This window comes from Aulonocara stuartgranti, assembly GCF_965226115.1.
Source record: "Aulonocara stuartgranti genome assembly, chromosome: 16".
Taxonomy (NCBI): Eukaryota; Metazoa; Chordata; class Actinopteri; order Cichliformes; family Cichlidae; genus Aulonocara; species Aulonocara stuartgranti.
In genome coordinates this window covers 16,317,653-16,344,402 of record NC_138952.1, presented here as the reverse complement: position 1 = coordinate 16,344,402, position 26,750 = coordinate 16,317,653, and the positions used below count along the sequence as shown (strand labels likewise).

The window sequence follows — 26,750 nt, the reverse complement described above, 5'->3', positions numbered from 1 at the left end:
GTTGTGTCACAGCAGAAAGTGAACAGTGCAAAGTTAAAGCAACAAAAATTAATAAAAACAATGGAAGAATAAAATACTGTGGAGGTGACCGTGGAGGCCCATTTGAATACAGTGAGCTCACTGTCATGTCAGGAAACCAGTTTTTCACTTTTGTGACACGGAGTGTTATCCTGCCGGAAGCAGCCATCAGAAGATGGGTAGACTGTGGTCATAAAGGGATGGACATGGTCTGCAACAATACTCAGGAAGGCTGTGGTGAATAAACAATGTTCAGTTGCTACTAAGAAGTTGAAAGTGTGCCAAAACAATATTCCCCATACTGTAAGACCCTAATCCTGAACCTTTGTTACAAGGCAGGATGGAGCCGTGCTTTCATGTTGTTTTTGCCGAATTCCTTTCATCCAAATGTTGCAGCAGAAATCAAGACTCATCAGCATTTTTCAGTCTTGTATTGTTCAAATTTTGGTGAGTCTGTTTGTACTGTAGCCTGTTTCCTGTTCTTAGCTGACAGGGGTGGCATGCAGTCTGGTCTTCTGCTGCCAAGTTAGCCCCGCTTTAAGTGGTTATTTGAGTTACTGTTGCCTTCCTATCAGCTCAAAGCAGTCTGGTCATTCTGTCTTGGATCAGTTATTTCAACTTGCGAACTGCCACTCACTGGACATCTTCTCTCTGTAAACCCTAGAGATAGCTATCTGGGAAAAACCCAGTAGATTAGCAGTTTGCGAAATGCCAACAACCCTCAACCATTCAAGGTTACTTAAATCACCTTTCATCCCCATTCAGTTTGAACTTCACGGGATCATCTTGAACATGTTTACGTGCTTAAATGCAATGAGTTGCTGCTATGTGACTGGTTATTTAATATTTGTGTTAACAAACAGTTTAACAGATATAACAAATGAAGTGCCAAATAAATTTCTTAAGTCCATAAAATTCACTGAACTCAAACAGAACTTTATTAGCATTTTAGTACTTTATTTAATCAAGGTACAACCTAGTACACCTCTACTAATAAAAGTCTATTTGTAGTGTGATTTTTAAATAATACTTATTAGATTATAAAATGTCATCTTCTCTTTTTTTCATTTCTTTTCAGTCTATTTTAAACAAACAATCAAACAAACAAAAAACGCTCAACATGAGGCCCCTGAGTTTTGTATGAAAAGCTGGTATTCATCACTATATTCACAGTTTGGCAAATAGCTTCCTAAAGGATCTGGTGCAGGCTGACATGCTGTGAGATAAATATGAAGTGTGGAATATTAGCTCTCTTCAGTGGAGTCACTGTTAGATCCATTTGGCACAAAATAATCAGTAAACAAAAATTTGTGTCACTAAACACCATAAACACAAATACAGCCATGTGACCTGGTCGGGCTGGGGAGAGTCCCCACTATCTCCCACGAGTCCAGCTCAGGGTTATATTTCTCGATGCTTTGAAGGTAAGTCCCTTTGGAGTACGAGTATCCACCTGTTACGTAAATACAACCATTTATTACCACGGCCCCACACTCCATCCTCCTCTCCTTCATCACCGATATCGGTCTCCACTCGTCTCTCTCTGTGTCGTAGCAGTCGGCAATCGTCGTCTGTCCACCCACCACATACAGCTTGTTGTTGAGAGACACAGAACACAGCCCGTACTCTGAAATGAGAGGAGTTCACCTTAGAAAACAGCATTTAATATACTCATGCTTCTGTTTGGTCTGCTTTAGCACGCATACCTGGATGGGGACTTATTGTAATGATGCTCCACTCGTTGACATCTGGTCTGTACACCTGTGTTTTTTCATAGGTGCAGCTTCCTCTGTAGCCATAATGACCTCCGGTTACATAGATTTTATCCCCCATTACACACGCAGTAGCATTTCCTACACCTTCAAAGAAAACAGAGATCATAAGCATCACTTGAACACTCCAAACTGTCTATCACGTAAAAAAGATGATACCTTAAGTATGTGTTTTATCACTTCATTCATACAAAGTTATATATATACATATACATATATACATATACATATATATATATATATATATATATATATATATATATATATATATATATATATATATATATATATATACATATATATATATATATATATATATATATATATAAGAAGGCATCGGTGGGCAAGGGACGAAAACAGGGCGTTGTTGGAATGCTACTACGCAAGTAACCCCGGCGGAAGGGGCTACATGAATAGGATGAGGGACCTATGGATTCTTCGATACCCAACATCCACAATGACGGCGAAACAACTAGTAGCTCAGTGTTCCAACATTCGAAAGAAGGGACTGCTCTCACAGCTAGAGATTGACGAGGTACAACACAAATGCTACGGCAAGGAGGAGTCAAGACGCCAGGTCAGGGGGGAGATATCATCACCCCCACCCGAGATTGGGTACATAGCCCCAAGTGCGATAGGAGAAGGATCGTTGAGTGCGAGAGGAGCTGACCTGAAAAATAGGATCATGGCCAAGCTTGAAACCTGGATCCCCCGTAGCCGGTTACCAAGATTACGTGAAGTACCCTCAGAAGGTCTGCTAGATGATGTTAATGCAGCACTACGGGCAATACCTACAACCACGATTACCGACACTAACAAGCTGATCTACAATACGGCAGCAGTGATCAGTGAGATGCTTGGCTACAAGTTGAACAGCCACAAGGGGCAGTACCCTCCATGGAGAAGGAGGCTAGAGGGCAAGATCAAAGTAGCACGGAGGGAGGTTAGCCAACTAACGGAGTTGCAGAAAGGTGCGACAAATAAGGTGCCTAAGAAATACAGCAAGCTGTCCATACCTGAGGCCTTGGAAACTGCCAAGCAAAGACTCACAGCCTTGGCCAGCCGCTTGAGGAGGTACACCAGAGAGATAGAAGGCAGGAGAATAAACCAGCTGTTCTCCACAGAACCAGCAAAGGTGTACTCTCAGTGGCAAGGGAACAATAAGAGAACAGCACCACCAAGGCTGGAGACGGAGCAATACTGGAAGAGCATATGGGAGAAGGATGCAACCCATAACGGCAATGCTCAGTGGCTAGTGGATCTGAGGGCAGACCACAGCGACCTCCCTGAACAGGGTCCAGTAACCATCACAGTGGCAGATATCCAAGAAAGGGTCTCCAGTATGAAGAGTTGGACAGCACCAGGGCCCGACATGGTTCACGCCTACTGGCTGAAGAAGCTGACTGCACTCCACGAGCGTCTGGCAGCACAAATGAACCAGCTGCTAGTTAACGAGAGACACCCGGAATGGCTAACTGAAGGCCGGACGGTCCTGATCCCCAAGGACCCCAAGAAGGGACCGGTCCCCTCCAACTACCGACCAATAACCTGCCTCAGTACTACATGGAAGCTCCTGTCAGGCATCATATCGGCTAAGATGAACAGGCACATGGGTCAATACATGAGCGGGACACAGAAAGGAATTGGCAAGAATACCAGAGGTGCAAAACACCAGCTACTGGTAGACAGAACAATCAGCCGAGACTGCAAGACCAGACTGACCAACCTGTGCACTGCCTGGATTGATTACAAGAAGGCCTATGACTCTATGCCCCACAGCTGGATACTGGAATGCCTAGAATTGTACAAGATCAATGGGACCCTAAGAGCCTTCATCAGGAACTCAATGGGGATGTGGCGTACAACACTAGAGGCCAACTCCAAGCCCATAGCACAAGTTACCATCAAGTGCGGGATCTACCAAGGAGATGCTCTGTCCCCACTGCTGTTCTGCATAGGCCTGAACCCCCTCAGTGAGATCATTAACAAGACTGGCTACGGATACCGACTACGGAACGGAGCAGTTGTCAGCCACCTCCTGTACATGGATGACATCAAGCTGTATGCCAAGAGTGAACGAGACATCGATTCACTGATCCACACTACCAGGCTATACAGCAATGACATTGGAATGTCGTTCGGACTGGAGAAGTGTAGTCGGATGGTAACAAAGAGAGGGAAGGTAGTCAGAACTGAGGGGCTTGAACTACCAGAAGGCAACATTGCAGACATAGAGGACAGTTACAAGTACCTGGGGATCCCGCAGGCAAATGGGAACCATGAAGAGGCCGCTAGAAAGGCTGCAACCACCAAGTACCTGCAGAGGGTCAGGCAAGTCCTGAGGAGTCAGCTGAATGGTAAGAACAAGATCCGGGCCATCAACACGTACGCCCTGCCCGTGATCAGGTACCCTGCTGGGGTAATAGGCTGGCCAAAGGAGGAGATAGAAGCCACTGACATAAAGACAAGAAAGCTCCTTACCATGCATGGAGGGTTTCACCCCAAGTCCAGCACCCTGAGGCTGTACGCTAAGCGGAAGGAAGGGGGCCGGGGACTGGTGAGTGTCAGCACCACAGTCCAGGATGAGACAAGGAACATCCAAGAATACATTGGGAAGATGGCCCCAACTGACCGAGTGCTCAGTGAATACCTCAGGCAGCAGAAACCCAAGAAAGAGGAGGGAGACGAGGAACCATCATGGAAGGACAGGCCCCTGCACGGTATGTACCACCGGCAGATAGAGGAGGTGGCTGATATCCAGAAATCCTACCAGTGGCTGGACAAAGCTGGACTGAAAGACAGCACAGAGGCACTAATCATGGCAGCACAAGAACAAGCTCTGAGTACAAGATCCATAGAGGCTGGGGTCTATCACACCAGGCAAGACCCCAGGTGCAGGCTGTGTAAAGATGCCCCAGAGACAATCCAGCACATAACAGCAGGGTGCAAGATGCTAGCAGGCAAGGCATACATGGAACGCCATAACCAAGTGGCCGGCATAGTGTACAGGAACATCTGTGCCGAGTATAACCTGGAAGTCCCGAGGTCAAAATGGGAGATGCCCCCAAGGGTGGTGGAGAATGACCGAGCTAAGATCCTGTGGGACTTCCAGATACAGACGGACAAAATGGTGGTGGCTAACCAACCGGACATAGTGGTGGTAGACAAACAGAAGAAGACGGCCGTAGTGATCGATGTAGCGGTTCCGAATGACAGCAATATCAGGAAGAAGGAACACGAGAAGCTGGAGAAATACCAAGGGCTCAGAGAAGAGCTCGAGAGGATGTGGAGGGTGAAGGTAACGGTGGTCCCCGTGGTAATCGGAGCACTAGGTGCGGTGACTCCCAAGCTAGGCGAGTGGCTCCAGCAGATCCCGGGAATAACATCGGAGATCTCTGTCCAGAAGAGCGCAGTCCTGGGAACAGCTAAGATACTGCGCAGGACCCTCAAGCTCCCAGGCCTCTGGTAGAGGACCCGAGCTTGAAGGATAAACCGCCCGCAGGGGCGCGCTGGGTGTTTTTTTATATATATATATATATATATATATATATGCACAGTGCAAAGGCACAGTTCACCCAAAATCAAAATTACATGTTTTTCCTCTGGCCTGTAGTGCCATTTATCCATCTGAATCTTTTTGGTGTGAGTTGTTCAGATTAGTAGATATCAGCTCTATCAGATTCTGGTTTTTCCTTAATAAAATGGAAATAACTGGCACTTGACATCTGGTTATCAAAGCACTGTTTGGAAAAACTCAGCAGCTTTCGCAGAAACTGTGGCCTAGTCGTTCAAAAATCTGCAAACCTTGTTTCAAGCAGTTTCAGTTATGAACTACTCAATTATTTGCTAAGCTATACCCCCACAGTTCATCTAACCATGCTGAAAAGCATGAGTTCGCAACAGTGTGACACTATCTAAACATTAATGGTGTCTCCTTCTGTTGAGCTGTAATGTTAGCTGCCTGCTCGCTCCCTTTGGGTGGTGGATACAATTCTTAATGTGAACTCTGTCGGCTTGTTGTTCTGTGCAGAACATATAATAAATAGCTGCTACCGTAAATGGTATGAGTCACATAAATGATTGTCAATGATACTGTTTAAAAAAAACATATAATGACATTTGATTTTAATGCTCATTCTTGAACTGAGAAACAACAAGTTCCATGTATGAACTGCTCAGGAGCTTTCAGTCAAAAAATCACATGATCTTCATCAGCAGATGGTATTATGACCATGTGTTTTAAACAACAGCTTTTCATCCTATAAGAAGCCCATAAAGAACTCATACAACTCCACTAAATGGACCTTGTGGTGAAACTGCTTCCTCTGCCTTCATTTATTTATATCCTGCTCATCATTTCAGCCCTGGAGATAACACAATCCCAGTATTTCAGCATACCTTGGATCATTTTGGCCACAGGGAACCATTTCTTTTTTAACGGATCATAAAATTCGGTGTCTCGTTCTGGAGCTCCTCCCCGGTAGCCTCCGATGGCATAGATGCAGCCGTGCAACGCCACAGAGCAATGGTAGTACCTGGCTGTAATCATGGGGCAGCCCTCAGTCCATTCATCACAGTCACAGTTATAAATTGAAACAGTGTCCAGGGCCTCAACAGTGTTTGTCTTGTAGCCACCTGTCACATAGATATTTGCACCAAGTAAACTGACGCTGTAGCTCTCTCTTGCATGGTTGGGCATGTCCTTTCCTTGCACCCATGTGTTGCTGATAGGATCCCAGATGTGGACTTCACAAAGGGGGTGCCAATAGTACCCTCCAATGATATACATGTTGGCAGACATTTTTCTAGCCGCAGGTATCTCTTTTCCATTTGACCTTAAAGCCTGGATGATTATAGATTTCAATTTCCCATCATTCTTCTTTAAGTATTGTCTATACACGTCTAACGTGGTCTTAAAGTAAATCTCATCCAGATCCAGATGGATGGAATGTAGCATAATTGAAACGTGGTGTATGCGATTATCTAAGTCATGGTTTACCCATGTGGCGAGAGCATCTATCAACACTTCATCTTTCTGCACAGTGAGGCTCTGTACAGCCAAGACTTCTCTCATCTTCTCAGGGTGCAGCTCTAGAAACTCCTCCTGCTGAATGAGCTCCGGGAACCTGCTCAGCATCACTCTGCGTGCCTCCCTCTCCAGCCCAGGGCACAGGTGCAGCTCAGCGAAAGCGTGCATGCCCAGGCAGTTGTCCACATCCAGGAGGCGAATGAGAAACTCCTCACATGCTTGCTTCACAGGAACGAACTGCAGCAGGTCTGCAGCCTCCAGCAGGCTCTGTACGTTGCTCTCAGTGATGCACACCTGAGCAGTGTACACATAGTCCACCAGAGCACCCAGCACCCCGTAGTCTATGCCGCTCAGTTTGATGACGCTGTTTGATCTCTCCTTCATGTCAGCTGTGAACATGACTTTGAAATAGGAGCTGCGGGCTGACAGCAGCGCCTTGTGGCAGTGAAACACCTGTCCCGACTCGCCACACTGCAGAGCGACATCGGTAAACAGCCCGCTAATGTAGAAGTGCCTGAGCGCATCCAGGAGCTCTGCCGGATGGTCACCATCACAGAAGTCATATGTGTAGATTTCGGCTTGTTTATGTGACATGATATCTAGAAAAGAGAGATGGAGAAAGTATGTGTCTAATGTAAGCCAAACACACACACACTCACACACACACACACACACACACACACACACACAGGGCTGGCGAACATCAAAGCAATACCGAGGCGTCACATTCCCATTTATAATTAATTGCAGTGTGACTGGTCATAGAAGAGTCTTCGCATTTACGCTTTAATCCATGTATCCAAGCAGACACACTGCTTGACTACCACTCACCCTATTTCCATGAATGACTCGAGCTTTTTTTTTCTGTCTCTCCTTCCACACTGTCCTCAAGCTCTCCCGTCTCCACCACACATGAGCCTCAATTTAGCTCACGCAGGACAGTCGCAGGCAGGCAGCTCGATCCTATTTTGGTATTTGTGCGCAGCGTCCATAACCCCCTCCTCCTCCTCTCTTCTCCTCTCCTCTGCTCTGTAGTCTCAAACAGCGGGTCCTTGACAAAACTCCTTCAGAGGAATCACCCAACCCCACCGTTTTCTCTCAGAGTCTAAATATAACCTCCATCCATCCACAGTCTCGTGACGCGCTCACGAACGGCACATTTTCTGTGCACCCAGCAGGCACAAACAGAATACAAATAGTATACAAATGAGCGTCGCTTTTTACTAGGGCGCAAGAAGGAGAAAGGGAAGACGACGACGAAGAAGAAGTCATTGCACTGGTCCATTCATGTGTTCACCATTCTTGGCGTTGCCATGGTATTCTGAACCCAATTCGAGTGCGGTAAAGGCTTTAGCTAATCCTAACGAGGATTAACAGCACAGGGCTGCAGAGACGGAATATGTGTTAATCTCAGCAAATCATATATAATGAAACAATATTACTGCATTAGAACTAGTAATAACAGAGCCTTTGTAAAACCTTTTTTTAAAAGACAGATTGTTTTTTGTGCCCCATAACAAGCCGCCTGGGTTTATAAAGCAACAGAGAGGCAGGTCACTGCTGTTACCTGAGAGTTTAACGCTTAATGCTGAATTAAAAGGGACAGCGGTGCAGACTGGACTCAATGCATAACTTAATGGCTAAGTGACAGAGATTTGACTGGCAACTGTTTTGCATAAATGTTCATAAAAAAGTTACCTTCCGTGAGACATGCTGATTCTTTTCTTAGTCCAATGAAGGATTTTATTCATGAATTTATTCTATCGTTTAACTGTTGTTAAAATGAGCACTGCTACGGTCCCACTCAGTATTTTCTGAACGTTTAACTTATAAATCAAACGACTGATGTTGATAAAACAGCCAACTGAGGTAAAATATCGAATTAAACTTTCAAAATGAATCGCACTTTGTCTCTTGTTACAACATCATAACCGGTTTTATGTAACACAGAAGTCTGTGTGAACGGGTGAAATGTTTTAATTTTATATTAACGTGCAAAAAAACTTGAGCTAACTTCTTTATAGTTTGCTTCCAATGAGCCAGACGTGTAATTTTGTTTCAGGTGGTCTTAGGGGATAGCTCTCTGGGCTTTCTGAAGGCCCTTTGCACATTGGCTGCTTTTTCACTTATTTTCAGTCCAGCTCTTGTACCTCACCATTTTCATAGAGATTTTCTGTTTTGTTTTGTTTTGTTTTGTTAAGCACTTTAACATTGATATATGAATCATTCAAGCATAAAAAGCCACCTCAATCAAGGGATGAACCAGTGTTGTGTATACACATAACAGACAACTTAGCAAAGAACCAATTATAAATTGTATCCTTAGCCACTTTATCGTACAAACACCTAATTTGTTCCTTTAGTTGAATCTATGAAAAATTCCATCACAGTTTGACAGGCATTGCAACAACAGCATGATTTCTAAAGAGCTATTAGACAAAAAAACGGCATATGGCAGCATGCCATTCACTGTGTCCTTAATAAAAATTAAGAAACTGGACAAGCAAAGGACAAACAAAAGCTTGCAGGCCTAAAAAAAATCAAACTCTGTGTTCAGCAGACGAACAGTATCTAAAAGTCACGTTCTTAAGAAAGAAGGGGGGGAAAAACAGCAAAGACCTGACACAGGACCTGAGAGATGCTTTAGGTCCTAAAGTTTATCCATCTGCTGGTGACATTAGAAATCGTCTCAAGGTGGCTGTCAAGAAGTCGTTCTTAAGGAAGGGAAATGAGGAAGAAAAGCCTGAGGTATGCAAAATTACACAACAACTTTACTGAAAATTAGTGACAACAGGTCGTTAAAGAGTGAACAATCCAAATGTGAAATGCTTGTTTCAAATCCATCATCCAATATATGGATGCAGAAGGACTGTTGTATCTGACATTTACCACAAGCCATAGCGCTTTGCTGTGGATTAAACAGATTGCTGTGTAGGCTGGACTAACTGCATGACTGATTAGGCAGCGGACACAGATTGAATTAAGTTTTTCATGCAACGATTCCACAGATTCCATTATTTAATCTCTTTATTTATTTATTGTTGAAAAATATACTACTGTGGCATCCACTGTGGTTTTCTGGGAGGATGGAGTAAAATATATCTTTGCTTAAGGATTCAGAGAACTGAGCATATGCACTGCATGTGGTAAGACTCATATTTTCTGAAGGTCTACAGAAAGTAAATGCCTATTTCTGGCTACTCTGTTTTGAGACAATGAGCTGAAATGTATTCTTATTTAGAAGTGGAAAGTAGTGAGATGAGATGATCTAAAGTGAGTGAGATTTCCATGATGCCACAGGAACAGATTTACATGTGAAAAAAAGTTGTGTTGTTGCTTGCTTGCTACAACCTACAAAGCAGCTTTCTGCCACTAGCTCTGGGATGTGTTGTGCAGCCCTTTACTGTGTAATCTTACCAAAAATTAATAACAGTGGGGCAAAAAAAACCCCATAGAACCGACACAAATCACACATTGAACATTTTAATAGAGGAATTATTGAAGGGCTGTCGTACTGAACTCGAGCTGTGTAGTGAAGTATTTTTAAAATATTAAAATATAAGGCGTTCATATTAGAAAGTCTTCTTTAAAAGGATCATACAACAAACTGAGCAGCGTACAACAAACATTTTTATTTAATTTCTACTTCTACAAGTTAATAAAAACATCTAAACACTGGAATGTTATAAAATGCAGGTTTTAAACTGCAACTTCTGCACAAGTTGTTAGCTGTAAACACAAAGACCGGATCATTTATATTAGACGCTCCTGAAAATGTTACAGATCTCACATCCTGAATGCTATTCAGTGCCTCTGTAAGTGCTTTGCGCTGTCATTTAAAAGCTGAGCTGCGCTGCATCCTTCACCACGGAGTTCAAGGCACTGAGATCTCTCAAGAGAGAGGACACCCCCACACAATACCACAGATCCCCAGAGCGGTCTGCAGGAGCACTGAAAGACTCAATCTCCACTCCCTCTGTGGCCAACACTCCTAAACAAAGAACAATTGAAGAGAGAAAATAGGTGTGAATGGAAAGAAAAGAAACATGGTGAAGGTTACAATTTAGTTCTCACAACTCAGGGCCAGCTTTCATCTAAATCCAAACTCAAAAACAAATGTGCGTAAAGAAGCAGTTGAGGAAAAACAACAAGAATGCATGCTTTGTTTTCAGACACACATTTTAACAGACAAGCAAACTATCTACCACCAACCTAAACTTTCCATTTAATTGTTCTGAAGTGAGAAACAATTTTGACTCTTTATATTGTGTTTAAGGTTACTGCCTTAGCCTCCAAAACTGATGGAACTAATGGAAGTCATAAATTAATTCGTAAAACACTGAAAAGAAACTTTTCTCAGTTACTGATTGTGAATGTTGAATATACATTTGAATATACAATGAGGGAGAGTTTGTGCATTCTATCTATTGTCCAGAGGGTGGCGACTCTATTGCACTACTGGGTTGGACCTGCTTTTTCTCTCGCTTAATACTTTGTTGCATGGATTCAAACAGGTGCTGAAACAAACCAGTATTGATATGATAGAATTGCACAGTTGCTACAGATTTGTTGGCAGCACATCTGTGCTTCAACCATGTCCCAAACCTGCTCTGAGATTTGATGACTGTGGAGGCCATTTGTGTACAGTGAAATCTTTTATATTCACAGATTATAGTTTTGATGTCTACATTTTCTTACCAGCCAGTGAGGACAGGAGTTGAGGATTCGCAGGGGCCTTAAAGAACAGCAGATTTCCAGTGAGAGAGATGGGCTGTCTGAACACACTGTTGCACAGCTCCAGGAGGACAGGTGCTCCACCTTGAACTGAACCGCTGGCTTTGTAGCTGCAGCCATTGGCCGCAATCTCCACCTTACACACGCCTTCAGTGGCCCCGGCAGATGCACAGTGGGCCTGGTAAACCTGAAGAAGTTGAGATAAAGGAAAAAGATTTATTTGACATATATTCCACTTGTTTTTCTCATGTTTTATTTGCCTGAATAAATTGACGGTGTACCGTGATTCCAGTTTCCTTAGCTAAGCTCAGCGCGTTGATGAGGTTCGGGCAACATCCTGATTCATGATTGAGTAAACCCACCAGCACAGCTGAAGTCATGTAACCAGTGGAGGACTTCATGCAATCCCCTGGTTTGTTGAGCAGAGTGCAAAAAGCTTTTAATTATAGGCAAAATATTTTAAAGTAAAACTGTTTTAGAAAAAAAAAGACAAAAGAAATTACACAGAAATGATATTCCTATAATAGCTTATAAACCCACACGACTGATTGGACAGTTTCACTGTGACACCAGCAGAGGGAGGAAAAACTGCTTCCTAGTATTTTTCCTTCCTATGAGATGAACTCTCCTTGAGGTCGCTTGGTTACAGGAAACTGGTTAAACCAGAAATGTTACCTTGTGTAGTAATTTGAACGTGACTGAATGGTTTCTTAGACGCGCTGAAAGACTGAAGAACAGATCCAACGGCTTCTCCGAGTTTAATCAGTTGCTGCGACTCCTGGGAGAACGTGCTAGCCAAGACCTGAGCATTTACCTGCATAAGGAGAACAGTTTAAAATCTGTTACAAAATCATTCTTTTTTCTTTTTTTAAAAAAAAGGTTATAATTATTTATTTTAGTTGAGGGCTTTTTTTTTTATAATTTTTTTTACCAACACCCTCCAAATGTGATCAAACTGGATTATCTACTGATACTGTTTCCTGCTCAGTCTCTGTTTCTTTGTATGTATCACCACTGTTTGCTTTATGTTTTTTGTACTAAACAAACAATAAAATATATCAGTTTTAAAGCTCCAGATGTCCAATGTGCAGCTGTCATATTCAAAATAAACTGCAGCACTGACGGCACATGGAGTAAAAGAAATAAAGAAAAATTTAACTCACAAATTCCTGAGACTGACGGTTTTCTGCGAGCATTGCTCGCTTGTCTTATTTCCAGAAACAGCGCTGCAGTTTTATTTTTTATATTCTTCACAGCTTTATAATCATCTGCTTATCTGATAATACTTGACATATTCTGCTGTCCATTTGGTGCAGATGAAAAGTGAAATGATGCATCAAATTCCCACTTTATGGCAAGTGTGGACAGAACCCGAAGCAGAAAGCCTGGCTTGACAAAGAAAGCTAATAACCACTGCTGTGATATCCATTAGGTTCCTGTTTTCTTCTGACCTGCTGCACGGCAGTCTGTAAAACAGTCCACTACTTCCTGTACAGATAACTGTGGGTATGAAGTCTGATTTGTTGATAGTGATGCTTTTGAAGCTTGAGAATATTTAGGCTTCTTTAGCGATTCATTTTACACAAATCCGCCAAACAATCACTTCAGTAGCCCTTTAGCAAATTTATAACTCTGGTCTGAGGAGTTATTTTTTAAACACAGTATTAAGACGAGCATGTAGGACTTACTGCTCCGACCAGGTTCTTTCCCTTCACCAGGTCGACGATCTGCAGGGCAATGTCCTCCCCACAGCGAGCCTGAGCCTCCTTCGTACTGGCTCCCAGGTGAGGGCAGCTGATGACATTGGGATGCTCCACCAGTGAGTGGTTCTTAGGTGGCTCCTGTAGCCAAAAACATAAAGACAATGTGAAATTTAAGCAACAACATCTCTTTATTTAATAAAAATAAAGTCAATCAATCAATTTGACAAAAAGAAAAACCTCCACAAAGACGTCAAGGCCTGCTCCTCCACACTGTCCAGACTCCAAGGCTCTGAGCAGAGCCTCCTCATCGATGATGCCCCCTCTTGCACAGTTCACAACCTTCACGCCTTTCTTGCACTTGGCAAAGCTTTCATCGTTAAGCAGACCTTGGGAACATCAAAGAGAAATTCCACATCTTGCTGATGGACTTTGCGCCACCGTTATAATCGACCGACATATGATTGGTGTTTAGCTCACCGACAGTAGAGGGCAACAGGGGAGTGTGGACAGTGATGTAGTCACACTGGGGCCAGAGCTGCTCCAGAGACATCTGTTCCACTCCCCAGCTGGCTGACACCTCTGGAGGAGTGATTGGATCATAGCCAATAGTCTGTTAAGGAGAAAACAACCTGTCATCTTTTTATGCCTGTTTATTTTAAATATCACAGTAACTGTGAGCAGATATCATATGCTGACCCTCATGCCAAATGACTGCATCCTCGAGGCGACCTCCTTTCCTATTCTTCCAAGTCCGACTATTCCGAGCACTTTGCCGTACAGCTCTGCGCCCATGAACTGAAAAATCGGAAGCAAAACAATGACCCACCTCCAAAAATCTCAAAGTACACAGATCCAAGTGTCCCATCTGATTATTCACAACTGAGTGGACAATGGAGCCAACCATGCAACAGTAATGGCTTGATGCTCCCAGTGCAAACAGCCGTTCAAACAGCACACTGGAGAGCAAGCGAAAATGCTTTTACCTTCTTGCGATCCCAGTTTCCTTGCTTCATTGACATCGCTGCTTGTGGCACATTTCTGAAAACAGATCAACGTAATAATGGAATATTACTGCACTTCAATTACAACCACAGAGCTTCTCAGCAATTGTTCAGAAATGACATGACTCGTCTTGCCTTGAGAGGCTCATGAGCAGAGCACATGTCAGCTCAGCAGCACTGATCGTGTTGCCACTCGGCGTGCTGCAGAAAAACACAGTTATAAAGTAAAGTCAGTGGTATACTGGAACTGCACAGTGAAGAAAATCTGCATTTAAACTGGAGGCTTACTTCATGACAATAATGCCCTTTTTGGTAGCGGCAGGAACATCTACGTTGTCCACACCGGTCCCAGCTCTTCCAATAATTTGGAGATTATTAGCAGCACTGATAACATCAGCTGTTACCTTGGTTGCAGATCTAACCACGAGGCCATCATAGTCCTGAGATTCAGAAAGAAGCAGAGCTGTTTTAAATACACCCAATAGTTCACACAGAGTCAATGGGTGTCAGTTATTTTGAGCAGCATAAAAACTGTGAACCAGTCAAAAATCCTATGCCAGGATATGATATACTTACTAAATAATTCTCATTAATTCCTCATTTCTAACACTGATCTTTGGCCTGTTTTATGCCAAATGATTTACCTCTGTTCAACCAGAAATGTTACAAGACAGGTTATAGTGGGGTTTTTTCCCCTGTTACAATGTAACATGGACTTCTATAGTTTCCCATTGCCAGGGGGACACCTGTTAACCATGCAAATAACTTTTTTCCACAATAAAATGTGATTTTATATCTCTGTCTGTGTCATGTCATGTGCCATGACATGACACAGACAGGTGTTGTTTCAGGTGCCGAGTTCTGGGTTTGAATCTGCTTCAAGACCATTCACTGTGTGTCTTTTTCCTGCTCTCAGATTTCCCTCTCTTCTTTCCACTTTCTTGTCTAAATACAGACTAAAAAGCAAAAAAAACCCCAAACAAACAAAAAAACAAAGATCGTAAAGATTTTTTTTTTTTTTAATGGTTGAAACTGCAGCATTCAAAACTGATCATGCTGCAAAATGACATCTGACTGATAACGTTGTTAAATAGTTGTCAGCAGAGTGCCAAACAACATCTGGTTCGTGTACACACACACACACACACACTACTATTACCAAATGTTATTCTTATTAACTATAAAGGACACTTTTAAGCCGCTTATGTTGATCTTCATGTAAATTCTATCCCATTTGTTGCATGGTGATTTATTAGCCTGTGTTGCAGCCAGTTATTAGATCAGTTAGCTCAGTGTGAGAGATGAACACTTTGTGTTACCCTTGTGGTGTATATTCTTGATTTATTTTATTCTAGAGGACAAAAGCATAATAAATCATTTAAAAATTCTTGAACAGAAGCTTTTTCTTGCTAGAAAGCCCAACAAGGATGTACAGGCATTATTTAAGCAACACAACCCGTCCATTTTCATCTCAGAGCTATGTTTTTTTTTTTTAAATTTAAGACTAGATGCTGAGAAACAGCCATCCAATGGTCATTCAACATTGAAATGTTTATTGAGAATAGGCTAAAATAAATTTTTTAAAATAAATACATTTTGGACTATGGGGGCTCCAAAAGGCTCACAGCCCCAGGGTGTACAATAATGTTAAGACACCCCTGCAGGGGCCTCATGTCATTTAGGGCACCAGAAGTTTTAGAGCCAGCCCTGTACAGTCCATTCAGCTTACATGAGAACAGCTCATTATTTCTAATCTGACAAATTGAATTTGTTCACATATTCTTAGACATACACACATTGGCTCTGTGGAGAAAATGTGGGATTGATGGAATAGTTTGGGTTGGGGGTAGAAGTGGAATCAATGGCCGCCCGATGCACTTGCAGCAGATAGGAGGTCTGACCGTGCGGCAATAGTCACAACACCACGAATGAGTTGCATCAGCTTCACAATGGGCGGTACTAACCGAATAAATCAGTTTTTAACTGGCTGCCGGGATCATTTAATTACACGTGTCAGGTTGAATTGTGTTACGGAATAAAAAATGCCGGCTGCTAGTCCGCAAAAACTTTTTTAGGCGTCCAGGGGCACATGCGCACCGATTAGAGCGAAAGCGGCTTTAGACTAAACTTTATAGAAACCTGCTTGGTAGGAAGAAAAAAATAAACCCGACAGCGGGTGCATGTGAAGAAATCACGCAATATAACGCAGAGTGCCATTACTACCTTTATCTCCGCGATTAATTCATCCTTAGTCATGTTCTGCTTCTCCGTGACTCGGATGCCATTTTCCTCCAGAATCGTCTTGCAGCGAGGGTCGACACTTTCACTAATCAGCACGGTTTTGATGGAGATCGGGGCCATCTTGGTGTTTTCTCTGCGGGTCGCTCGTTGGTGGGCCACCGGTGGGTGCTGAGTGATCTGGGAGAAGAGATGGATGGATGGATCGGGGAGTTGCTTCTTTTTTCTTTTTTTTTTCCTTCTGCCGGTTTTGAATGGTCGTCTCTGATTTAAGACGCCCCCTTTCTACGTGGATCCGCCTGCAGCTCTCAAAGCATAGAAAGTCAAATCCGAACAATGCATACTGGAAATCCTGGAAATGGCCTGCATTCAAAATAAAAGTGCAGAAGTACTCTAACTGAGGCTAATACTGGCTTTTGGTTTGTAAGACTACACGTAGTGCTGGTTCAAGGTTAGCAACAGCCTCCTGTTAAAATGGATCAGCGTTATTTATTATTTTGCACATTTGTCACACATACATGTAAATACAAAAAGCAGTTTTTAAACCATAATTCAAACTATTAAGTGAAAAAAGCTATTCCTAAACCCGATAACTACTTGTGCCACTTCTGCAGCAAGAACTGCGATCAAGCTTTTGTGATAACTGGCAATGAGTCTTTCACATTTCACATGGAGGAATTTTGGCCCACTCTTCTTTGCAGAAATGCTTTAACTGAGCCACAGTGGGAGACGTTTGGTGTGAATAGCCAGTTTAAGGTCAGGTCAAAGCATCTCAATCTTCCATCTAACCTTCCTTTTATTTTTTGGGGACATTCAGTGGACTAGCTGGTGTGCTTCATATCACTGTCCTGCCACAGGCTATCACACTACCACCACCATGCTGATGTGATGTTTTGTTTTGTTTTTAATTGAAATGCTGTATTCGTTTTATGTCAGATTTAACGGGACTCAAAGCTTCATATAAATTAAACTCATATTATATAAGGTTTCTTTTGGTGAATGTGAGATGAGCCTTTGTGTTCTTTTTGCTCAGCTGTGAGTTTCTCTTTGGAGTTCTCCCATGGATGATATTTTTTACCCAGTCTCTTTCTTATTATTAAATAATGAATGCCGACTTTAACTGAGGCAGGTGAGGCCTGCAGTTGAGTTATTTTATGTCCTTCTGGAGTCATGTCATGGAAGCACCTGAAACTGCAGAACGCAGTCATTTGGAGTAATTTTCATTTCCATTTTCAGACGGATAGATGTCAATGACTTTGTTTCTCAGCTGTTTCTTTAGATTTTGAGAGCTTTTAGCCTTCTTCACGTTGTCAGGCAGGTTCTATTTAAGTGATTTCTGGATTCAACAAGTCTGGCAGCAATAAGGCTTCGTATTAGCTAATGAAGCTTAACTTTCCAAAATCAATGGTTTATCACAGTTAATTCATTATTCCTTTTCATATAGGGCCAGGCTTGTAAACTTTTTTCCCTTGATAAATGAAATCCTCATTTAAAAATTTCTATTGACTTGGATTTTATTTGGATAGGGTGTTTTATTTTGTACATACTTTTATTTGTCAACTTGAGATTTTCTTTAACTGATTGCTAGCTTTTATTTTATATGATGGGATAGGATATGTTTCCTTTATGGCAAAGATGGAAAATGCTTTTGTTAGAGCAGTTAAAAACTAAGACAAACACACAATACATATAAGAAATAGTGCCAATAAGTAGAATGATATGTTGCTGAATAAAACAGAATAGGACAAAAATATATCAATAAGTATCAAACTAATCTAAACAGATACATATACTGAAGGGAAATGAGTGTAAACTGAAATAAAAAATAATATATAAAAAGGTAAAATATTGTAAGTTCAATAGAGCAGCAATGGCTTATTAAATGTAATACAAGCAGTATAGCAACTATCAGATGATATTAAGGTTACTCAGTGTAGCTTATCCATACACCAATCCCTAACTCGAGACTCTAAACGATGCATAGTTTTTAGTTATACCAGGGATAATATATGAATTGTATGCTGTACAAATTAGAAAAAATGAAACTGAAAGATTGCAAATAAAAGTAAACACATAAACCGCATTCATAGCTGGAAAGGGATACATCTTTAGTTTGTAAGTACTATGAAGTACTTTACCTTTACTAAGTACAAACAGTAGAAAAATATTATTCTTAGCCTGTCTCCGACGTTCAGTGAAACTCTGCTACAAATTGAAAACAAATTCTAATCATGAGGTGTTGATTATGCTTATTTCTAGATCCATATTTTGTTTCTCAGAGTTTACCAGCATAGCCTTGTATGAAACACAGTTCAGAATAACCTTCAAAACTCTATCAAATAACTGAGTATAAACTATAACAGCTGAAACATAAGTAGCAAAGTAAAGGATCTGAGAGATGTAATCACCTAAAGATCAAATTGGTCCATAACTCTCCCCATTTAACAGTAAGTCAGGTCAGGCGAGTCTTAATTCAACAGACACTGTTCATCACCTGACTCATTAGGCAGCACATGACAGGCCATGTTTCACTGCTGGCTCAGTAAATTTAGCACATCTGTCATGGTTACACAGCTGCATATGCCTAAAGGACCAGATTTTACAATGGATTTCATTGACCAAGATCTTAAACAAGAGTAAAGACAACAAAATTATTTAATCTGAAATTGCCAGGAGTCCTATTACAAACCAGAATCACTGTCCAAATCAGAGACTCCATCTTTGTCATCAGATTTCCCATCATGTTTAATTAGTATACTGTAAATAAAAACTTTATGAACCATTCATCTATTACTTTCAGTTACTCTTTTAACATTTTTTCATAACTACAGGCTTTGTCAGTGGGCATATTTTGACACATCAGAGTAGTAAAAGTAGTAAAAACTGAGCCCTAACTGTCAGCACGTGAATCACAGGTGGACTCAGCCTGAAGACTGCAATGAGAAAAACTTTACCTGCTTGTTGTTTTTAATAAACCAAACATTGTACTTCACAGCGTTCTGGTCTATGTTTGTAAGAAAAAAAACAAATTTGTACAAAGTACAAATGTGGTGCTTAGAAAAAATTAATTTACATATTTGATGTTGTTTTAAACCATAGACAAGATTGTTCTTTCTAAGTTTAGACAACCACTTTTCTCCTCTTGGTGTCAGTGAGATAACTGAACATGCATCCCCATGCAGAAATTGTGTATAACTATGGAAAGATCACAAAAAAACGTGTGTCACGCCATTTATTTTCCCTAGTTTTTTACATAATGAATTCAGAGTGTATACGAGTGTGTATATATACACTTGACTGCGGTATAAAATACTGTTGTAGATCAATGGATTTATTGCCTACTAATTTGAGAAAAACAGAGCTTTCTCTCTGTGTTCACATGCCGGTGTTCCGGTGTTGTGATCACTTCCTGAGCCCCGCTGACCCTCCGAGGGCTCTGCCTATCAGTATTCAGAGGATGATTCTGATTGGTTCCGTCATTGCCTGGATACGACGCAACAAACTCAAGCTACGTAGAGCGGGCAGTCTGATGAACGCCAGCTTTCAACTATAATAAAATAAAAGAGAACCTTTACTTTGTTTTTTGTGTTTGACATTATTTTCTATAATAGTAGCCACTCCATCCGATAGGAATGGCAGCGGTGGTTCTGTACGGCCGTCGTAGAGGAGCTAGTAAGAATGGTGAGAGCCAAACAAATATTTCAAAGTTTATTATGTGTAGTTATATAGTTAACCTTTGCTACCAGAGCCGTTTTAAGCCATTATTGAACCAAAAACTCTAGATGGAGCCGAATGTAATGCTCATTTATTTAAGCTATTTGTTTGTCGAGGCTATTAGCCTATAAGTGCTTTTGATTTTAAATTTTGAAAGTCTTTCCAAGATCCTGCTTCACTTCACTTCAACCAAGAAGTACAACTATGAAAGTCAGTTATTTTACAAGTGGGGTGTTGTGGTTTTTTTCTCTATATGAGTATAATATCTTCTAGGGATGTAGTAGGAACCTTGGTGTGATCAGTGGTTGCTGTAGCACATGTTCCAGTGGTAATTTCTTTATTAATGTGTCAGCAGATGAAGCCATTAGAGCTATGCAGCCACCAGACCTCCGACATGTTACTGTCTTACGTAAGACTGAATGGCTGAGGATTCAAGATGAACTGTGTGGGGTTAATAAAGAAGAGAAGAGAATAAGAGAGGCAGCTAAACAGCGAGAGAACCTACACCTGCAGTCACAGGAGGTGGTGAAACTTTGGCCTGATACCCTCCATGTAAGTTCCATGTTGAGAGACATTTCCTAAGATTAGATTTATACTAATAAAGTCATGTGCACTTGCTAGGTTGAAAAGAGCTGGAACACAAAGACAAAAACACACTGCATCTTACGTACACTTATGTCTTGTCACAGGGACAAAGGCTGAAAAGGCTGCAGGAAAAGAAGATTCGAAAGAAAATTGAGGAGGAGCAAATGAGACTGGCTGATTTAGAAGAAGCAAAATACCAGGAGCAGAGGCGGAAGGAGATTATTGAAAAAGCCAAGACTCAGCTCTACTGTCAAACCGACAGAGTCAAAGGACTACATGTTAGTCTCGCTTGTGCATTATTATGCCACTTGTGTATAAAACTGCACAATTTCACCTAACAAATGATTAACACTTCCTCCACAGAGTGCACTCCTGCTGACAGAGGTGCTGAAGGAGAGGGATGCTCAGATTGAGCTTAAACAAAGAAGAAAGAGTGCCAATATAGATGTGGACAAAACATTTCTGCATATGGTACAGACTAGAGAGGATGAAGCCTCGAAACAGGAGCAGGAGAAGGCAATGCAGAGGAAGCTTGTGAGACAGGTTGCTGCAGAAGACCTGAGAAACCAGTAAGACCTAACAATCAGGCTCCAGCTGTATGTGTTAAGAATTTTAAATCCCCAAAACACCACTACCCCAGGACAATGACAATTATATGATTACTTTTCCTCAGAATAAAAGAAAATGAGCTGCTGAGAGAGCGACAGAAGCTGGAGAGCAAGAAGGATGGAGACGAAATCCAGCGTCTCCAAGCGCTGCATCAGCTGGAGCGAAGGATGGAGGCAGAAAGACAAGCAAATCAGAAAAGAAGCCTCATGCAAGCTCGGCAGGTAGGCTCTTATCTGAATCTTATCTAGTATTTAGTTCACTGGACATTAAGTTTATTTAATGCATTTTACAGGAGCATATCACCAACAGAGACCTCGTAAGAGCCACGGATGCTCAGAAACGGGAAGCTGAAGAGGAGCAAAGGAAACTGTTTCTCTCTACTAAGCAAAAAATCATCAAGTTACGCAAAGAAAAAGAAAAAGAGCTGCTTAGGTAAGACAGAGTAAAACAGTATATATCAATAAATAGCTCTGGATCAAAGTATCTCCAGTGCTACATCTTCTTAAATATAATGGATACTCGTATGCATTTTCTTCTCTAGAGAGGCCCAGACACGTAGAGACAGGATCATAAACAAACTGACGGTCACACAGCAGGAGCAAGCTGTCAGCGAGGAGCAGAAGATCGCAAAGGCTGTCGCAGAGAGCGAGGCAAAACAGGCGCAGCAGCAACTGGAGGAGGATGAGAAGAAAGCTGCAATGTTGAAGTCCATCAGTGTACACAGAGAGCTAATGGTATCTCAAACCGAGCATGAAACATCCAGTGTGTTTCCTCTAAGTCCAATTTTTCTTAATGTCGTGCCATCCCCCCTAATTAACAGTTTTTATTTAAACTTACAAGAAAAAAACCACAATCCTCTCTCCTGCCCCAACACATCTCATCACATAAATGTCTCGTTGTAAATGCATTCTTTATTTTTAATGGACACATTTATAATGGTATTCAACAGTATACAGAAAGTAAGGCAATGCATGATCTTAAATTGAATGAGTCGTACCTTAAATACCTTTTACTGCTCGTACACATTATTTTCCATTCTTTTTCATCCTGTTTCAGACTTAAATCACTTTCCCATGTCTTCTTAAGAGCTTTATTTATGAGCTCAACAGCTTTGGGTGCTCGTAAACTACATGGGTTAGGGTTAGAAGATCCCTGAGTTGCAGATGTTTAAATATTCCAAAGTGGTACACAAGCTCTATTTATTTCAATATACCATCACAGTGTATATATATCCTCCAATGTGTCTTTTCTGTGTAGAGAAATCCATATTGTTGCTGACAAAATGTAATCATGTGTGTAATGCAAACTGTTTTACCAGAGACAAGAGAAGGAGGAGAAGGACAAAATAGAGAGGAAGAAGGCCCAAGAAGCACTGCAGGCCAAGAAAGAGGCTGACATAATATTTACTGAGAAGCAGCAACTAAAGGTTAAGAAAATCAGAGAAGAAGAAAGAGAGGTGCAAGACTTCAATGCTGCGCAAATGGTAATGTCGGCCAAAACTTAAGTTTTAATCAGAAACTTTGCACCTTCTTCACTGAAACTCGTTTGCCTTTGCCTTGCAAATACAGGCTGAAAAAGGTGCCAGACTTCAGCAGCTGAGACAACAGGAACATGAGTTTGAAGTGAAGAATGCAGAACTCATCGCTGAAGAGGAAAACCGCTTCCAGCAGTATTCACAGCAAATCATCAATGCTGCAGCAGAGGCTCAGCGAAACGTGTTTCCACTTTGTAAAGCTGCGAGGGAAGGGATCGGAGGTGGGTCCGGTCCTGTTTTTAGTGGAGTCAGGCCAAGTTACCTTGTTCAGGACCGCACTGGAGCTCAGATGCCCAAATACGTGTCATTGGCCACCCAGAACATCAAAAAGCTTCACCAAGCTGTAGATATTCAGGATGCCAAGAGAAGACTTGGATTCACATGGTGATAGGTTACATCCAGTTTGAGTGCACTTCCAGAAAGCAGGTTCAGTAAGTGTGAGTTTGTTAACTCTGATATGAGGGAAACACTGTTCCTGAGTCAGGCTGTGTGAACCTAACCTGCTTGCTATCAGGTTTCATGAACAAACTCACAAACCCCTCCTACACCCGAATCAGCCGAAACACTCGGTCTCACATCCACATCCCGAACGCCCTAATGTCACCTGCATTTTGTCCCTGTCAGATTTGGACAGGGAAAAAATGAAGATTCAAGTATATACATACAATCACTTAAATCTTTTAATAAGTGCTGTTGAAGGTTCTACAATGTATTTTAACTTCACAAGACCGTTCATTAGTGAACATGTTTGATTAAAACTGGAAGTTTCTCTTTGCCAACATAGAAAGGATTTGTTTGACAGCACTTATTGGATTGACCAATACTCAGAACAATGGCAAGTCCAAGGAGCTCCAATCCATTCCTAAACAACTGCAGATTCCAGGATCATCAGTTCAAACAACTGTACGCAAGTGCAAGCTCTTCAGATATAGCACACAATGCCATGGTCTGCGTGAAGAACCACACTGTTACCTCAGATTAGATGAAATCTGTTAAAATGCTCAGCATCAACCCAGTAACCACCAATACTGATGCCTAGAAACTGCTTGAAATGTCCACAACGAAGACAGCTTTACATTCCTGTGAAATGAGAGGGTGAAAAGCAAGAAAAAAAGCTCCAAACATCTCCAACACCTTCAAACTGAACTGAAATTTGCAGTTGCCCACACGAAAAGCCAAATGCCTTCTAGAATAAAGTTTTACAGTCAGATGAAACAAAGAATGAGATGACAAGAGGTATGTTTCGAGGAGTAAAACCTAAAAACACTGTACCAGTTGTCAAGCATGGCGGTGGTACCATCGTGCTCTGGCTGTTTTGCTGTCAGTGGTGCTGGTACATTGCACAATGTGGATAGAATAATGAAGGACGATTATTGACAAATTCTTCAACTTTATCTCAAATTCAGAGCTAGACCATTGAAACTTGGACACAACTGGGTGTTTCAGCAGGACAATGATCCCAAACACACATAAAAACCAGTGTTGGAAGGAATAAAGCAGGTTGGCATTAAGCTTCTGGGATAGCTTTCTGAAAGTCTGGACCAGAATCCTATTGAAAATCTGTGAACTATGCTTAAAAAAACAAATTTATGCCAGGAAACCAACCATTTTAAACGAACTTCAGCTTGTAGAGCTGCAGCTTGAGGTCTGTTTGAGGTGCAACTTGCTAAGGGACATTTAAGAAAGATTAGCTGGGGTGCATGTATAATTTTGACCCTGTGTGGTTTAGACAAATCTAAATTAAATTCAAACTTGTGTACTCAGTTTTTGTTTTTTTAAGGTTATTAAAGATGTGTGCTGCACGATCATTTCAACCTGTAAAAAGAACAGTTCAAAGAAATCAATAAAAGTCCCAAATTATCATGATGAGTGTAAACTGCACTGTGTATTTGAAGCTGTCTGTGATTATCACTAAGTAGACAAAGCTCTTTTCTTCCATCCGGTTCTTTAATATAAATGTCACGGACCACACTAAGATTCGTATTAGTCCACTGGATTTTAAATAGAGGCTCTGATCTTTATTTATCTGTTGCCATGGTGAATCCTAGTAACGAGCTGAACTCAGAGACAACATACTCAGGTTTTCTGGGACTAAAAACTCAAGAGTTAATCTGCTCAGAGGTTTTTGAACCTGCTTTCAAACATGCTAAAAACATCTTGATACTGATTGTGCCTCCTTACTCTCCCTGCGGCCAGGGAGCCCATGTTGTATTTAATAAACCGTAATGTTTTGAAGGTTTTAGTCATGGTAAACATCCACTAAACAATGAGACCAGTGGTAAAAAGCCATCATTACCAAGGTTGAGACTGCCATGGCTTATTTCAAAATATAGAAATCTTCTGTGTCTCAACTTCAACTTTAAAGACAATTTTGTTCATTGTCCAAGTTTAATATATTCTCTTTGTTTTTTCATTGGTCAATTTTGATCTTCTGATGAGTTTATTTACTGGCTGTTAGCCACTGCTCCCCTTTATTTTTTTGACAAAATACAAGCAGAGTTGAAGTTCAGAAATAGATCAGAAACAATAACAGTATAATAACTTTTATCTACAGTCAGTGATCAGGAATGAATATGTTCTCATACCACTGTTTTGCTGGTCCTGTATTTTTAAAATGTGAATATTTAATGGCAATGTTAAACTAATATATAACTAATATATTGAGGAACAGAAGAGTAATTCACTTTGGTGTCTCAATGCAAGAAGGTCCTTGGCTTGAATCCACTAGCTCATCTGAGCACAGGTAACCATGTGATGGACTGACAATCTGTCCAGCGTGTGCCTGTCTTGCTCTATGACAGCCGAGATAGGCCCCAGACTTCCCACAACCTCTTGTGCCCTACTTGCAGTACTTTCATATCCCACTAGGGGGCCACGACACAAACTGTGGGAACCACATGACCACTGCCTTGAAGGGAAAGGGCTACACTAAAACATTGCTGCTTTATGCTGATGTCAGCATCGTTAATATAGAAATGTAGTGTAGTACATTAATCTTTGTGTCATTGTGAAGTCATGTTCTACTTAAACAACAACGTTTTAAAGAGCTCAAACAAGGAACGTGCTTATGCACCCCGATAACTAATATATTGCTCTGAAGTTTGGAGATGATCCAAAGGAAACTTAAGCTTTTTCATAATTAGTATGATCCTGAACTTTGACCTTCAAGCACTATATACTAAAAGTGCATTTTATAATCTTTACCCATATAATTTCAGCCAATTCTGCTTCAAACTTTAGCTATATAAACTATAAAACTTGAGATTTTAAGATACTCGAAGTTTCACGTTGCATGAATGTATCAATGTGAGGTTGTGGGGCATTGTATTATAATACAAAAAGTGTGTTACACAGCCCTCTGTATGCCCTTTTATATAGTACTTGATATGGTTTCTAGAATTTGTTTTTTTAAGGTCAACTTTAACCTTGGGTGCTAAGAATAAGGGTGCTTGGCCAATCTCGGTACTCATGTTCCCCAAAGCCTACTATATATTGAAGGTTGAAGATTATACATTTTAGGGGGAAAAAATTACATCAGCTTTAGCCGTTATGGCAACAACAATCACACAAAATTTGAAAATGATATCTTGAAAACTGGACACTAGACTAAGACAAACAGAATTCATACTCCCTTGCTTTGAAGGGAGTAAAAGAACATCACTCAGAATTTGTTATTTGAAATGATGGAAAGATGACTCATCCAAACTAAAAATAACCTGGGAACGGATTTCCACTGCAACGACAGAGTGATACAACCACTAATGACTCACTAATAACGGTATCACTTAACGAATAAAAACAAAAAACAATGAA

The 26,750-nt window shown here is 41.3% G+C and overlaps 3 protein-coding genes across 5 annotated transcripts; 1 reads left to right on the top strand and 2 right to left on the bottom strand.

Moving 5' to 3' along the window:
* Positions 1–984: 984 nt before the first annotated feature.
* Positions 985–8,124, bottom strand: klhl23 (kelch-like family member 23). Its single transcript, XM_082509288.1, has 4 exons — positions 7,651–8,124; positions 6,189–7,418; positions 1,725–1,877; positions 985–1,645 (listed from the first exon to the last, which is right to left on the bottom strand). Exons 2-4 carry the CDS (start codon positions 7,411–7,413, stop codon positions 1,335–1,337), a joined length of 1,689 nt encoding a protein of 562 aa, XP_082365414.1. The 5' UTR covers positions 7,414–7,418; positions 7,651–8,124; the 3' UTR covers positions 985–1,334.
* A 2,162-nt stretch (positions 8,125–10,286) lies between these two features.
* Positions 10,287–16,827, bottom strand: phgdh (phosphoglycerate dehydrogenase). The gene is made up of 12 exons (XM_082508758.1): positions 16,481–16,827; positions 14,546–14,697; positions 14,393–14,458; positions 14,240–14,294; positions 13,953–14,051; positions 13,734–13,866; positions 13,494–13,642; positions 13,242–13,394; positions 12,229–12,367; positions 11,835–11,962; positions 11,518–11,740; positions 10,287–10,810 (listed from the first exon to the last, which is right to left on the bottom strand). Exons 1-12 carry the CDS (start codon positions 16,616–16,618, stop codon positions 10,656–10,658), a joined length of 1,590 nt encoding a protein of 529 aa, XP_082364884.1. The 5' UTR covers positions 16,619–16,827; the 3' UTR covers positions 10,287–10,655.
* Positions 16,828–19,984: 3,157 nt separating this feature from the next.
* Positions 19,985–24,803, top strand: cfap210 (cilia and flagella associated protein 210). Of its 3 annotated transcripts, none has more exons than XM_082509250.1 (9): positions 19,985–20,176; positions 20,565–20,761; positions 20,899–21,072; positions 21,158–21,363; positions 21,468–21,624; positions 21,696–21,835; positions 21,945–22,137; positions 22,722–22,886; positions 22,972–24,803. In XM_082509250.1, the coding sequence occupies exons 1-9, from the start codon at positions 20,128–20,130 to the stop codon at positions 23,323–23,325; spliced, it is 1,635 nt and encodes a 544-aa protein (XP_082365376.1). In that variant the 5' UTR covers positions 19,985–20,127; the 3' UTR covers positions 23,326–24,803. The 3 variants fall into 3 exon arrangements, with proteins under 3 accessions (XP_082365376.1, XP_082365375.1, XP_082365377.1); XM_082509249.1 differs by having other exon boundaries at positions 20,562–20,761; XM_082509251.1 differs by lacking the exon at positions 19,985–20,176 and adding an exon at positions 20,384–20,419.
* Positions 24,804–26,750: the final 1,947 nt, after the last annotated feature.

What these genes read in the sequence shown, in the direction of transcription:
- phgdh (XM_082508758.1), bottom strand. Translation starts at nt 16,618, where the DNA reads ATGGCCCCGATCTCCATCAAAACCGTGCTGATTAGTGAAAGTGTCGAC. An exon ending in AAGGGCATTATTGTCATGAA is followed by an intron (nt 14,459 to 14,545) that starts GTAAGCCTCCAG and finishes GTTTTTCTGCAG; the next exon opens with CACGCCGAGTGGCAACACGA. An exon ending in CCTGTTGCCCTCTACTGTCG is followed by an intron (nt 13,643 to 13,733) that starts GTGAGCTAAACA and finishes GATGTTCCCAAG; the next exon opens with GTCTGCTTAACGATGAAAGC.
- klhl23 (XM_082509288.1), bottom strand. Translation starts at nt 7,413, where the DNA reads ATGTCACATAAACAAGCCGAAATCTACACATATGACTTCTGTGATGGT. An exon ending in TGTGGCCAAAATGATCCAAG is followed by an intron (nt 1,878 to 6,188) that starts GTATGCTGAAAT and finishes TTTTCTTTGAAG; the next exon opens with GTGTAGGAAATGCTACTGCG. An exon ending in TACAATAAGTCCCCATCCAG is followed by an intron (nt 1,646 to 1,724) that starts GTATGCGTGCTA and finishes CTCTCATTTCAG; the next exon opens with AGTACGGGCTGTGTTCTGTG.
- cfap210 (XM_082509249.1), top strand. Translation starts at nt 20,128, where the DNA reads ATGGCAGCGGTGGTTCTGTACGGCCGTCGTAGAGGAGCTAGTAAGAAT. An exon ending in GTGTACACAGAGAGCTAATG is followed by an intron (nt 22,138 to 22,721) that starts GTATCTCAAACC and finishes CTGTTTTACCAG; the next exon opens with AGACAAGAGAAGGAGGAGAA. An exon ending in ACTTCAATGCTGCGCAAATG is followed by an intron (nt 22,887 to 22,971) that starts GTAATGTCGGCC and finishes TTGCAAATACAG; the next exon opens with GCTGAAAAAGGTGCCAGACT.